The 13,572-nt window shown below is 31.3% G+C and overlaps 1 protein-coding gene across 3 annotated transcripts; it reads right to left on the reverse strand.

Moving 5' to 3' along the window:
• Positions 1–7,380: 7,380 nt before the first annotated feature.
• On the reverse strand, positions 7,381–9,365 carry LOC18034078. 3 transcript variants are annotated; one of them, XM_024178217.1, is made up of 4 exons: positions 9,190–9,365; positions 8,143–8,169; positions 7,817–8,017; positions 7,381–7,708 (listed from the first exon to the last, which is right to left on the reverse strand). In XM_024178217.1, exons 3-4 carry the CDS (start codon positions 8,003–8,005, stop codon positions 7,616–7,618), a joined length of 282 nt encoding a protein of 93 aa, XP_024033985.1. In that variant the 5' UTR covers positions 8,006–8,017; positions 8,143–8,169; positions 9,190–9,365; the 3' UTR covers positions 7,381–7,615. The 3 variants fall into 3 exon arrangements, with proteins under 3 accessions (XP_024033985.1, XP_024033975.1, XP_006423275.1); XM_024178207.1 differs by lacking the exon at positions 9,190–9,365 and adding an exon at positions 8,326–8,493; XM_006423212.2 differs by lacking the exon at positions 8,143–8,169 and having other exon boundaries at positions 9,190–9,364.
• Between the last annotated feature and the right edge of the window lie 4,207 nt (positions 9,366–13,572).

Below are 13,572 nucleotides of genomic sequence, written 5' to 3' on the forward strand. Positions count from 1 at the left end.
GAAACGTGGCGCAAATAGATTATTTAGTTTTGTTGTCATTTGTTTTCAAATTTCTCGAATTAAAGCTGCAAGAAAATAAACTCTATCTAGTGAAAGTAACGTCATTCGAATAAATATTTTTTTTCTTTTTTCATTTAATATATCATGACCGTGACAACGAAAAGGATCACGTGGAGGATTAAACCTCTGGATGTTTCTAATAGGGATGGCAAAAATCTCTATGGGGACGGATACTCTCCAAAATTTTTTCCATTCAGGGAGAGTATGAGAATAATTTCATACCCAAATTTTTATTCGGAGAAAAGACGAAAAATTTTTTTTACCCAATTTCTTATTTTGGGAGAGGACGGGAATGAAGTGGAATCTCTATCCCCTACCCATTTCCCCATTTTAATTTTTAATTTTATTTTTATTTTTTAAAATTACTAGTAAATAAATAATAAAATTTGAATTATAAAATTATAAATATTGGTAAAAATAACAAATATCAAAATATTTATATTATTAAACTTTTAGGCCTAATTAACTAATTAAAGTCCTAAATTTTTATTTAGGACATTAAAAAAATTGGGTAAATTCTATTAGCCCAAAAAATTTGTTTTAATTTTAATATTCATTAAATGTTTTAAACTTAAATCTATTTTTTATTTATTTTTAGATGTTATAATTACCCACAGCGAATCACAATTTTAATATCTAATTTAATCTAATCTAATATAATTTAATCTAATATTTACTCTTGATTTGCTCCGACTTAACTATTGTGCTATAAAGGGAATAGTCCACATTTATCAAGTGCCACGCCAACATTGAAAAAGTTAATTTTGAATCTATTTTATTTGTAACAATTTTGTATTAGACTATTAATTTATTCACGATAGTTTGTAAAAGAAGTTTGTATCCCTTACATGCTGCGTTACTTACTAATCCAATGTATTTGACTTTTGTAATAGATATTAATGTAAGATATATTCCAAACTTTACTTTTATTTGAATTTTTTATTTTAATATGATTAACTCAAAATCGAAAACAAAAAATGTATTAGTTATTTGGGGATCCGGGACCCCTTGGAGATCCCCCTGTTTTTATTCGGGGAGGGGATGGAGATTCTCTCAAGTAATTTTGACGGGGACGGGGAGGGGACGAGGACATACGCAAAATATTGGGGATGGGTACAGGGAGATTGGTCCCCTCCCCATTGCCATCCCTAGTTTCTAATGATAGAAAATGACTAATGAGACATTTTAGATAATAAAACTTGAGATTATCGTAATCAATTCGTTAATCTCTGTGATTTATGACAGCGAGGCAGCTAGATCTCGAGTTACGTGTACAATAATTTTAAGAAGATATAGTTAAGATATTGTGAAAAGTAATTATTCAAATAAGCTTATAGAACTTAAGTTTTTTTTTTTTGGATTAAAGATTAATTAAATAAAGAGTGATGATACAGCCACAAACTATTGTACAAATTTATTTTGTACAAACTGATGTGACATTAATTCATTAGTTGAATAAAAATATAAAATAATAGAAATAAATCATGTGGGTTAAGAAATATTTAATTCAACCAATGAATTAACGCCACATCAGTTTGTACAAAATAAATTTATATAAGAATTTATGACTATATCATTACTATTAAATAAATTTAAGAAACATAGTGATCAACTTGAGCTCAATCCCCTACAAGTAAAAAAAACATAGATAATTTTCTCTACTAAAAATGCGTAAGTACACCGATTATGCACAATGCCACCTTTATGTTAGATTCCGGATAAGTTTGAGTGATGCAATCATGATATAAATTTAAAATTCTAGTGAATCGTATAATATAATAATCTAAAAAAATTGTGCTAGATTTGGGTCAATAGGTATCTAGTGTCTAGATGTAAATTCCAAGAATATTATCATATGCACATAGTGAGTCTCATCATACGTAAAAGATAATTAAAAAAAGTAAAGATAATTGGATTTCAATCCAACTATTCAGATTGAATGATTATTCGAAATTTTCTCGTAATATAAATAACCATTTTGTGTATGTATGTGTGCGCACGTACATACACACACACACGATCTTCAATTTTACTCATGTGAAATTTTAATTTAAGAGAAAAACCACAACTCACTTCAAAAAAAACTATTAGCTAATTACATTATTAATCTTGCACAATTAGTACATAAATTTCTCATTAACATAAAATGATATTTTAATCCCAATAAAGAATAAACAAATGGAAAGGAAAATTTTATTACTAACAAAATCTCTTCGATTTGAAACATGGGAACCATCCGAGTTTAGTCTTGATTAAGCCAAACCCTCACAAATTAAAAAATAAAATAAAGGTTAACAAGTTGCTTTTTCAAACCATAATAACCCCACCTTCCTTCCCACAATAAGTGTAACTTTGTGCCCTCCTCAAGCCACATGAATAGCTTTGTTTAATATTATAAACAACCAAGACAATTAATTAGCAATTAGAATCTTGCTAGTTTAGGAAGTGATTAAGTCAAGCCATTAAAATAATAACCCCAGTGCCCATGCTTCACGACACCGGAGCAAACACCGCTTCTACTTTGGCAACATTATTGGATGAGAAACTCAATTTGTAGACTTACCAAGTTGTAGACTTCTAGATGTTTCTGTCGTATATTTAATAATATCTATAAATAATTTATGAGTGGAACAATATTGTCATGTCATGTGACGTTGTTTAATTAAAATTGTGTCACATGTATACAATTGTATTTGATAGTTAACAAACGTTGTATTGTTCACTGGATTGTATTGTTCACTGGATCATTCATGTACTTTATGGTTTTGTTTGGGAGTTAGGATTAAGTATGAGATTAGATTAATTTTGGGATTAAATATTTTATCCTATATTTGGCTTTTTTACTTGGATTGGATTAGGGAGAACTAAATTTAAATCATGGGATTAATCCCAATTTGTAAGTGGGTTTAGATGGGATTAGAATAAGAGAAAAAACTTTATTCATATTTCTTTCATATATAACACTATTTTTTATTTGTAACCTAAAATTAAATTAATTAATTAATTATTTTATTCATGATTTACTTGAATTTATTTTTTATTTTGTTTTTATAGTATAATTAAATGGGTACTTCTACTCCAACAAAATTAACTATTTAATAATTTGTTATAATAATTGATTGTATTAAATTTAATAATCACCAATGTAGTATTAAAAATAATCATGGAAATTAATAATACAAGTAAATAATTGATTTTATATATACATTATTTGCTAACTTTTTGATAAAATAAAATATATATAAAATATATGATAAAAATTAATTAAATAATTAAATAGTTTTATTAATTTATATTTGTTTATTATAATTATGACTACCCAATAACTAATTTACTACATATTTAATGTCTTTTTAATTATCTTTAAATTAATTTTAATTATTACTCTTAAATATTCATAAATATTTTTTTTGAATTTAAATATGATTTATCATTGTCCAATTCGATATTGTACCAAACATAATACAGTATATAACATAATCTAATTTAATCAAGTACAATCTTAATAATTAATTAAATTCAATCCTGCGTGCCCAACATAACCTGTGTGAACACAAAATCAAGATTGGATCCACTTCCATAAGTTTATAAGAATTCTTGTATACGATAATGTCAAACGGACACTTGGATAATTATGCATATAAAAAGCCTGAAATTAAGCGTCCAGTGGGTTTGGCATCTCAAGTGAACAAATGAGAACGCAGCAACATGAAGTTAGGTTGGTTGGTTGAGCAACCTCGCACGGCTTACAAGATCGATGTGCCCTAACGAGTTTCAAGAGCAATAGGCCAACACAGCCTAATAATATTCGTCCCTAAAATACTCCTATCTTCCGTACCACCAAAAGCCCAAAAAATAACAAAGCAAGATATCCAAGTGCATCCAATTTACTGTGACTTTAGATCGAGGGTTTTAAATCCGATTCAAAAAAGTGTGTTTGTTGGCTCAATAAGAGATGAACACGTCACAAGAAACCAGGCCCAAAAGAACATCACAAAAGATGAATAGCAAGTTCACAATACACCTCAAAAGCTTTTCTCAGAAACTTATAACTGTGGTTCTTCCTCTTTTTTTTTTTTTTTTGACCTTTTCCATATTCTAGGACTTTCGAAGGAAATCTATAAGCTCCAAGACATAAGTGGCGTTTGTTTTTTAATTTAATGACTTAAAGTGACTTAACTTAATTAATTAAGTTAATTAGAAGTGTTTATTTTTATAACTTAATGAGACTTTTTAGATAATTTTGACTTAATAAAATAAGCCAATTTTTTTGACTTTTTACTTAATAGAGAAATCTGAATTAAGTCAATTACTTACTAATGTTAGAGTTGGCAACAATATCCGCGGGGCTCCAAACCCGCGGGGCCCTGATTAATTTGGGGTGGGTATGGGGCCCCGAAAAGTCTGAAAAAAAAATTCGGGTCTATTTAGATATGGGTCTAAAACCCCAAAATTTTTCGGGTTCGCGTTTGGGGATTTTCCGGATCTCCTAACTCAACCCGAAAAAAAAAAATCTAATATTTTAAACTTTGAAATTAGAAATTGTAATGCCATCGAATCAATTTTTTTTCCCCAAAAGAAACCCTAACAGTTCGTGAGCTGCCGTCGTCACTAACAGCCGGTCAGCCACCACCGTTCGTCGTCACCGACCAACACTCAGCTGCACCTGTTGGTTCTCCTGCAGCAAGGTTTTTGCCTTTTCTACTTTTCTTTCTTTGTTTATTTATTTCGAATTGCATCTGGTTTCATTGATTTGGGTGTCTGTGTGCATGTGTTTGTTTGTCAGTAATGAGTCATTGAGTTGATGGAGATGGCTATTTACAATGTTTGCTGAAATGCGCTCCAGCTTCAAAGTTGATGGAGTCGAAAGAGGCTCTTTGACTTTGCAGCTATTTGTCAGCTTCGAAAGGTTTACATTTAGTCCATTGTCTCTTTAACAATCAGTGGAATTCATATGCAGTAGATGCCCTTGCTCTAGGATTATCTTTGTTCGGTATCTCTGGAATGGTAATTGCCAATTTTAGAATTCTTAATGAGTTGATAGGGCCGGTATTGTTCATCATATCTAGCATTACATTGCACATCTGGGTCTCATAAATAAAGCCAAAACGTAATGCCACACAATGAATCTGCTTTCCAATCCACAAATCGGAATTCTCAGAACAAGCAGCAAGAGCACTAGTGAGTGCAACCACATTTGGCCTCATTGTACTCATAATAGAAAAAGCTTCTTTATACTTCTTATTCTGAACACACCCAGAAATTAAAGAATTTTTCATAACGGGATCAACTCTACCATTGAAACCATTAAAAACATTCATGGCCTCACTAATGCACCCTACAGCTGAGTAAAAATCAATAAGGGCAGTACTCAAAAATACCAAATCACGTCCCAAAACAACAACCAAACCATGTACTTGCTTGCCTAGTCGAAATGCCTTCAACAGGGCACAAGCTTTAAGTACAGAAGATAAGGGGGCGAAGGAGGATGAAGAGAGTAAATTCATATGCATTGTAGGGTTAGGTGTCTAGCGAAGTAGTCTTTTTTTTTTTTTTTTTGGCATTGCATGGGCCAAGAATTAATTGATAGAAGAAATTGTTGTCCTGTAAGTAATTCATGAATTAATTGAATTGTGAAGGACATGAACGTGGGAAGCAATAAGAGAGCAACATATCACGTTTAATGGAAACCACATGCTATGTCTCATCTTCCTTACTAAATGGAAATGAAATTGACACCCAAAATGAAACTTCATAGGTGAATAATCAAAGTCTTTAACTTATAAAATAAGATACAGTAATATTTATAAATTAAAATATCATATTTAAATCCAGTACATGGTAAAATCAGATTTAATGTTTTGTATCTGCATAGTTTTTAATTGTTTGCTTCTAGTAAAATGCTAGTTTTATTTTTATTTTTAGTTTGTGCCAAGATTCTTGATGAGGAGCCAGAGATTGAAACAGATGTAGAGGCTGTAGAGGTATATAGTTTTAGTTTATATTATCTTGTCAAGAATTTATTAAGTTGAATTGTTAAAACATGTTTTTATTAATTTTTTTTTTGTTTATGTTGTTATAGGTTTATGAAGAATCTTAGAATGTGCATCAATGGTGATGGCTACAAGTTTATGTTGAAGACTTAAAATTATTTTGATTTGTCGTATAAAATTTAATCATTTGTAATTATGTTGAAGGCTTAAAATTATTATGTTTTTATTTATGTGGAGGTTGTTAAAATTTGATCACTTGTAATTTTATTTCTAATATGAAATTTGATTATTTGTAATTTTATTTCTAAATATGGAGGTTGTTAGAATTATTATTATTTAAGAAAAAAGGAAAATTGAAATATTTAGAAATTATTATTTAAAAAATGGGGATCGGGTCCCCGTTTTAATCCCCGCTCAATTCGGGGATTTTCGGGGATATACCCAAATAATCCCCATTACAATTTTTCGGGTATGGGGCGGGTTCGGGGGATTGCTTCTAAATCGGGTTCGGGTTCGGGTTCGGGGATCATGATCCCCACCCGAACCCGCCCCATTGACATCCCTAACTAATGTTACAAATATCCCTGCTTTATAATTTATTTTTTATGTTTATCCCAAAACTCACCCATAGACATTTACCATACATAATAATCTCATCATTAGTTTTACTTATAAATGTTAAAATATTGTGGTATTTAATATATTATTTATGTGACATTCAAATTTAATAAGGATACAAATGTAAAAGTATCACATTTTCATTTTTTTAAGTTGAAAAAAACAAACAACTTAATACTTATTTTTCGAGATTCAGACGAAAAAACAAACATATTATTCAGATTCAGTCATTCAGATCTATTTAGAATTCAAACTAATTCAGATCTATTCAGATTTCAGACAAAAAAACAAACACCACCATAATCAGGTAATTTTTAAACCGCTTTTTTTTTTTTTTTTTTTTTTTTTAGCTGACTAGCGGCCACCCGTGTTTGAATCCGACAAGGGGTAAGAGGCTATAAAACCAATTTAGGCTTTACCTAATCTCACCTTTTTCTTTTTCTTTTTCTTTTTTGGAAAAAAAAAAAAGAAATTTAACGATGTTAACAGCAGCATGCCACAGTTAACATCTCTTGTACTAATAAAACAGAACGAGCCATCTGCCCATGCTTTTAATTGTATTCCATGGTACAAAATATATATATATATATATATATATATATATATAAAAAGAACCTGGGTCGCTTAGGTCTCAAGTAATTCCCACTCCCTAACGAATGATTATTCACCAAGTTCTACAGAGTCAAGACTTTAACGTGAAACTATCTCAAATCAAAATAAACAGAGCTCATATAACAGGCAAAAGTATATAGTCCCCAAACTGCATAATTTACATGGTTCACTACAGTAAACTACTAAACTCTTATCTTATACAACCTTATTCATCTTGATTAACTGAGTTGGTACTTGGAAAATAAAGTTACTAGATCTTTGCAAGTCTTTGGTAAATACAAGTTAACGTGGCCTAAAACCAGATATCAACCGCCTGCAAGAGGGAAGGAAGTTTAATCTGAAATTGTTGTCTGAAGGGGCAGGGAGCTTTCAACTTCCTGGGTGTTAGCATTCCTTTCTGCTACAACTTTTGACATACCAAACATCTGAAAATCCAGCATATATCATCCAGTAAGAAATGGAATATAAATACAAAATGAAAAGAAGCTTTACACATATGGGCACTCTTAACATAGAAGAGAGTGGAAATGAACCTTTTTGATGGTCTTTGAAAAACAAGTTTTGTGTTCCTCCATTGATGCATTTACAAACTCATCAATGTGATCTTTCAAATCCTCCAAGAAAGTGGCATCATCTTTCTTCTTCTTTCGACATGAAGTCATGGCAGGAGTTGGAGCAACAGGTGATGATTGTTTCTCCTGCTGAATCTTTTGCGTTTCCATCTTCGGTATCTCCTGATGCATAAATAATAACAATAATTAAAAAAAAAACAATTGTACCAACAGATTCACCTGAATAATCTGTCACTCTAAACTACTACAGCATGGTCCCGTCAAAGCATAACAATCACTTCAATTACCTCAACTGAAAAGTTTGGCAGAAGACACTTCGCAGGAGCATAAATTGTACATGAGCCCAAAAAAATACAGGAATATATATGTCATAAGCACAAAGAAGTGATTCTCCATAGACCATAGTGCATATAACCTTCAAGTTGAATATCCAAAAAAAAAAAAAAAATTCAAATTTAAACACAACCAACCTCTAGACGCATTAGTTTAATTTGAGGTGACGTGCATGGATGCTATTAAGAGAGATAAGGTAAATAAATAATATAAAAATATAACTAAAAAACACCTACCACCACTGCATTTGATAAACAGATAAAAAAGCCATGGGCAAATTATCATTCCTTTTCTTTTTTCATTCTTCTTTCCTCTCTACTATTGGTGATACATTAAATCACGGGCACTGGCTGTCTATGGATGCATAATCACATTGTATTTGTCCTTCAACAAAAATTTTGAAGAGGGATTTTGGTAAGAATTGTGCGTTCAATCATGAATCCATGAACCCAGCTACAATTAGACCATCAAGTGGGAAAAATAACACAAGAAAATCTCAATTATTGGCTTCTCTTAAAACTGAAAAAGGGATACTACATTCCCTTCAATGTATTCCACACAATGTAAGGTTCTGGCTCCAAATATCATATATTTTCCAAGTCTAGGGTCAGTAACTGTAAGGAACAAATTCTACATTGCTACAAGTACTACTGCAAATTATGGTTTCGGGAATGACAGCAAAAACCCTTTTGAAATCATAGTAGCAACAAAGGCTATCCACTAGTATCCAGCTAGCATAATCCAAGACCTGTTTGATCACCAATGCTTTCACTCATCAATCAAACCCAAAAAAATGAAAAGATAAGACCATTAGTGATCAATAGCATTTGCACACCAACTGTTTGATGAAATGTCAAAACCACAATAATAATAATAATAATAATAACCGACAGTGCTATTCCCAGAAACTGCTTTAACACCAATCATAAATTATTTCAACTACAGATAAAATAAACAACGTGCTGACCACAGAATTCATGACTAAATCCGAAAGCACGTACCTTGATCAAAGCGAAGACAAATGGAAGCAGAAACAAAAGCTGATATCGATTTTAGCGCTTTTGATTTCTTTAGCCGTCGTTTAAAGCCCTTGTCGAATAGACGGCGACGTTTAGCTTCTCCAAGGTAAATTACACGACGGTGTCGGTTTTCTTCCCCCTTACGTGCTGATGCTTGTTCACTTTGGGCCTAGGCCTAATTTTGGTTTACAGCCCATCCCTTTCTAAAATGGATGGCCTGATTTTAATTCCGGTCCGGTTCGGTTTTCAATTTGTCGGTCGATCCGAAAAGCGAACCAAAGTTTTAGAAGAATGTAAAAATAACATTCAAAATTATAGAACAATGTAAAAACGCCGCCAAACTTAAAAATATAAACCCCAAAAGCCAAATCGCCGCCTGTCGTAGTCTACTTCGCCGCCCATCGGTGTCCGTCAGCCTCAGTCGGACTCACCGTCCAAAGTAAGTCTCTCTCTCTCTCTCTCTCTCTCTCTCCCCCTCTCTGTGTCTGTGCCGCTCTCTCATGAATTTGTGTTTCAACAATTTTTTAAATTTTGAATCATAAATATCAATTCGCCTCTTACGTTCAATAAAGCATTAGTTTTTTTTTTTTCCAGTTTCTGATAACTTTTCTTTGTGCAATAAGGCATTGTCATCTGGTGCTGTTTCAGCCTCAGAAGTTTTTCTCCAAGTACTCTTACTGTTTGCGGTGGGGGCTGCTGAGTTTGAGGTAATAAAACTCATTTTGCTTAATTTATATGTATAATAATAATTGTTAAGCCCCATATATTAGGCTTTGAAGATGTAATTTTAATTTGCAAGTCTTGCGAGAAACTAATATGCGAAATGTCCTGTAAGTTAGTTGCTACTTTCATGAAAGACGCAAATTTTCTCTTTGGTAACGCAGTACATAAATTACGATTTTTTTTTTAATCTTTCCGTGACTGATTATGATGTTTTGTATTGTAAGAGGTGGGCTTTCATTTTTTATCTTTATTTTTTTAATGTTTTCAGAGTAATTTATCTGCTTTTATCTGTTGTAACAGGTTGAAAAGAGTATTTACTATTCCCCACTGGTAAGGTTATTTTGTTTTTGAGTCACTTTAAAATAATTTGGCCACATTGATTAAACATCATCAGCAAGGTTAAATAAAACTTAAACTTTCAGAAAGGTACATTAAACTTAAACTTCTTGGTTTGAGCACCTTAATTGGCCATGCCTCACGTATATTATATGGATTTCTTGAGAATGTGGTTGTATGTCACTCTTTTTCTCTAATATTTTTCATGCCAGTCTCATATAGTCCTATTGTTAATAATCAAGAAATATTGATGGAATCAAAACAATCAATCAAATAATTGATTGTCTCCATCTTAATTAGTGATTAAGAAAGATTGATTGTCAATCAACATAATGATAGATTGACTAAATCTTTACTAATTAATCATTATTCTCAAATTATGTTAATTGTATCATTTCCTTTTCTATGTTTCTAATACTTTATATAAATTGAGCCTTTGTACTCATGAATTAAAAAAAAAAAGTGAAATATATATTCTTTACATTATTTCTCAAAAGTTTTCTCGTATAAATGATTGTATATATTATATAAAATCAGCCATTATCTAATATGTAACTGTCATTGATTGTTATCACTTCAGTTAGGATGCTAACTCTACATCCCCACTTTGGCATTCGCAGCACGTCAATAAATTTTAAACACGAACATTTAATCGACGCAAAATTTGATTGCACGTTAAGGATAAAATTGTAAGTAAATTACTCCTTCAAAGGATAAGAATTTCATAAATATTCCAATTACTTTTGTTGGGTCCACACAGTCACTCCTCAGTTATAACAGAATTGGGAATCAAGACAGGGTGCAACCAGGCCTTATTCATGTTAAGCTCTTACATTGATGACTTCTCAAACTTAGATGATTTTTTGGTGATAGATTACCAGCAATCAAAGGTAACAATATCTTGCTAATATTTCTTTTTGCTATATAAATTTATACACTTATTTAATCTTGTGTATTATTTTTATTTTAATTGTTTGCAGTTTTCATTAGTGTAAAGATTATTCATATGACGATATTTTCAATCTTATCGCTTTCAATGCTTACTATGTGTAGACATAGATATTGTGTTAATTATGCACAAAATGATTTTTTTTTTAGATTGTTTTTCTTAGTCAAGATATGATGTTTAACTAGTATTTTATCTTTTGTATGCACTGAATTTTATTGTGATTTTATATTCGAAACTTCTTCTTGATTTTACTAAAAATTTTTTTGTTTGATCAAAATCAAGAATAAGTTTATTAGATTACCAAATTTCATGGTCATTGAAGAAATTATAGAAGCACACACAGATAAACCAAATTGTTGATATTCATTTGCCGTCAAAAGAGAATTCAAATATTGATAATGGTTAAATATTTGAGCTGTTCAGAAAATGAGCATTGCAATTGTATTAGTAATTGTTTTAATAGACAGTTATCAATTGCAATGATAAAGAAAGTGACTGATCTCTTATTTTTTATTATTTATTTTAATTACTGAGATATTATACTTTTTTTTAAAGAAAAATGGGATGTAATATTAATTTATTTAACTTTCCCGTAAATTTATTGTTTTTTATTTCATTAAGGCATTAGATTCAATTGTTGTGTGGTTTGTTTATCTTAAGTTTTAGAAACCCAATTCACCCTTCTTTTGGGTTGCATAACTAGTATTTTACAAAGGAGATGAGGAAAGCTGGTGGTTGATGATGCAGAAAATATTGTTATTAATAAACAGTAACATGAATGATGGGTTCCAAGGTTTAGAAGAAGGTATATAGTAGTTGATACTTATGTTTGCTTCCGTGAATGTTATGGCACTGGTGCTTATATTTCTGCCACAGTACTTAATCACAAGAGAATTCATTTATTATCGGAAATCGCACTGTATGATTTTACTCTAAAAAACTATTAGATTTAATTGGCTTTATATTAATTAATAAATGGTTAATTTCAGATTACCACATTGGGAAATGACAGTTGTTAAGAGGACAAAAAAAATTTTATTAACCGGTCGCCATTTTTTCCTTATTTTTTGAATAAACATGGGTCAGTTGAGCTTTATAATAGTTTGAGGGTATTTTGAAGATTGTCATGTCAATATTGGGTAATTTGAAATTCACCCATCAATAAATTATTCTGTTTGCATTCCGTTTGCACATAATATTTCAAATTCTTCATGATAATATTACTGTGTCACAACTTATATGCTAACAATTTATGTGTCTTGATAATCCAATCTTTGTTTATGATGTTTTGAGGATGAAGATTATAGCTCATGAATTAAAATTTTGGAAGTTTTATTTATTTTGATTTGTTTTGTTTGTAACAGGAGTCAATGAAAAGTATTATTTAATATTTCATGATTTTATCAGATCTTGTCATTTATCTAAATCACTAAAAACTCTGTTTGCATTTTGATTAATCTTTTTGTCTCACTTTGGGCGTCAGCCTTAAACATTGATTTTGAGATGCAAATCTATCCATCTTAAGTGGGAAGGAGTATCGGGATAGTGTTTATTCTGGGTCTATTTTAGTGGGACTAACTTAATTTTTCTAATATGAGTTGGAACTTTTTGTGTGTTCTCCGCAATGCTTAATACCCATTTCTGGGGATGCTATCAAGTAATTTGGTTCATGGTTGTAGTTTCTTTTCTTTTGTTCCACATTCATCTTTCAGTTTCTTATAGAAGGGGGAAAAAAGAATTGAAACTGTGTTTTGTGTTTCCTGCAGAACATAAAGGTACTGAAGCTTTTAGAGCACTGGTCCCACCTGGTAAAGATCCTCCTCCTCCCTTGGGAGGCCATACGTTGCTAGGAGAGGCTGTAGATGATGCAGCAGGTCTGGGCAATTGACAATGTCAAGTATCTCCATGCTGATAGTTTTCTGTTCTACAATGCTTACAAGTTCTTATCCTGTTCGGGTAATGAATGATGTTTTCAGATGAATTATAATGTATTATTAATTTTTTTTACTATATCTTTCTTGTGTTTTTTTGAAATAATTAGAATGTGAATGGAATCTAATATTTCTGAGAAACATTACATGGTCTAACTAACAGGTGGATGTTCCTATTCGCCCATTATTAGCCCTTGTTGAAAGGGTGTTGATGGTTGATGGTTCTGTACCTCGTTCCTTGTCTTCCTTAATGACCACTATGCAACAACAATCTGTTTGTGTAGAACTTCCAGTTTTACACCTGTATAGTTAGGATTTACTGGCTGCAATTGTAGAGGATATGCACAGGTAAGCTATAGCATGTTTCCTTCATTGCGTATTTGTTTTCATTCATTTCTCATTGTTGCTATGCAGAAACCTGTCCTT

This window comes from Citrus clementina, unplaced genomic scaffold (assembly GCF_000493195.1).
Source record: "Citrus clementina cultivar Clemenules unplaced genomic scaffold, Citrus_clementina_v1.0 scaffold_8, whole genome shotgun sequence".
In the NCBI taxonomy this organism is placed as follows: Eukaryota; Viridiplantae; Streptophyta; class Magnoliopsida; order Sapindales; family Rutaceae; genus Citrus; species Citrus x clementina.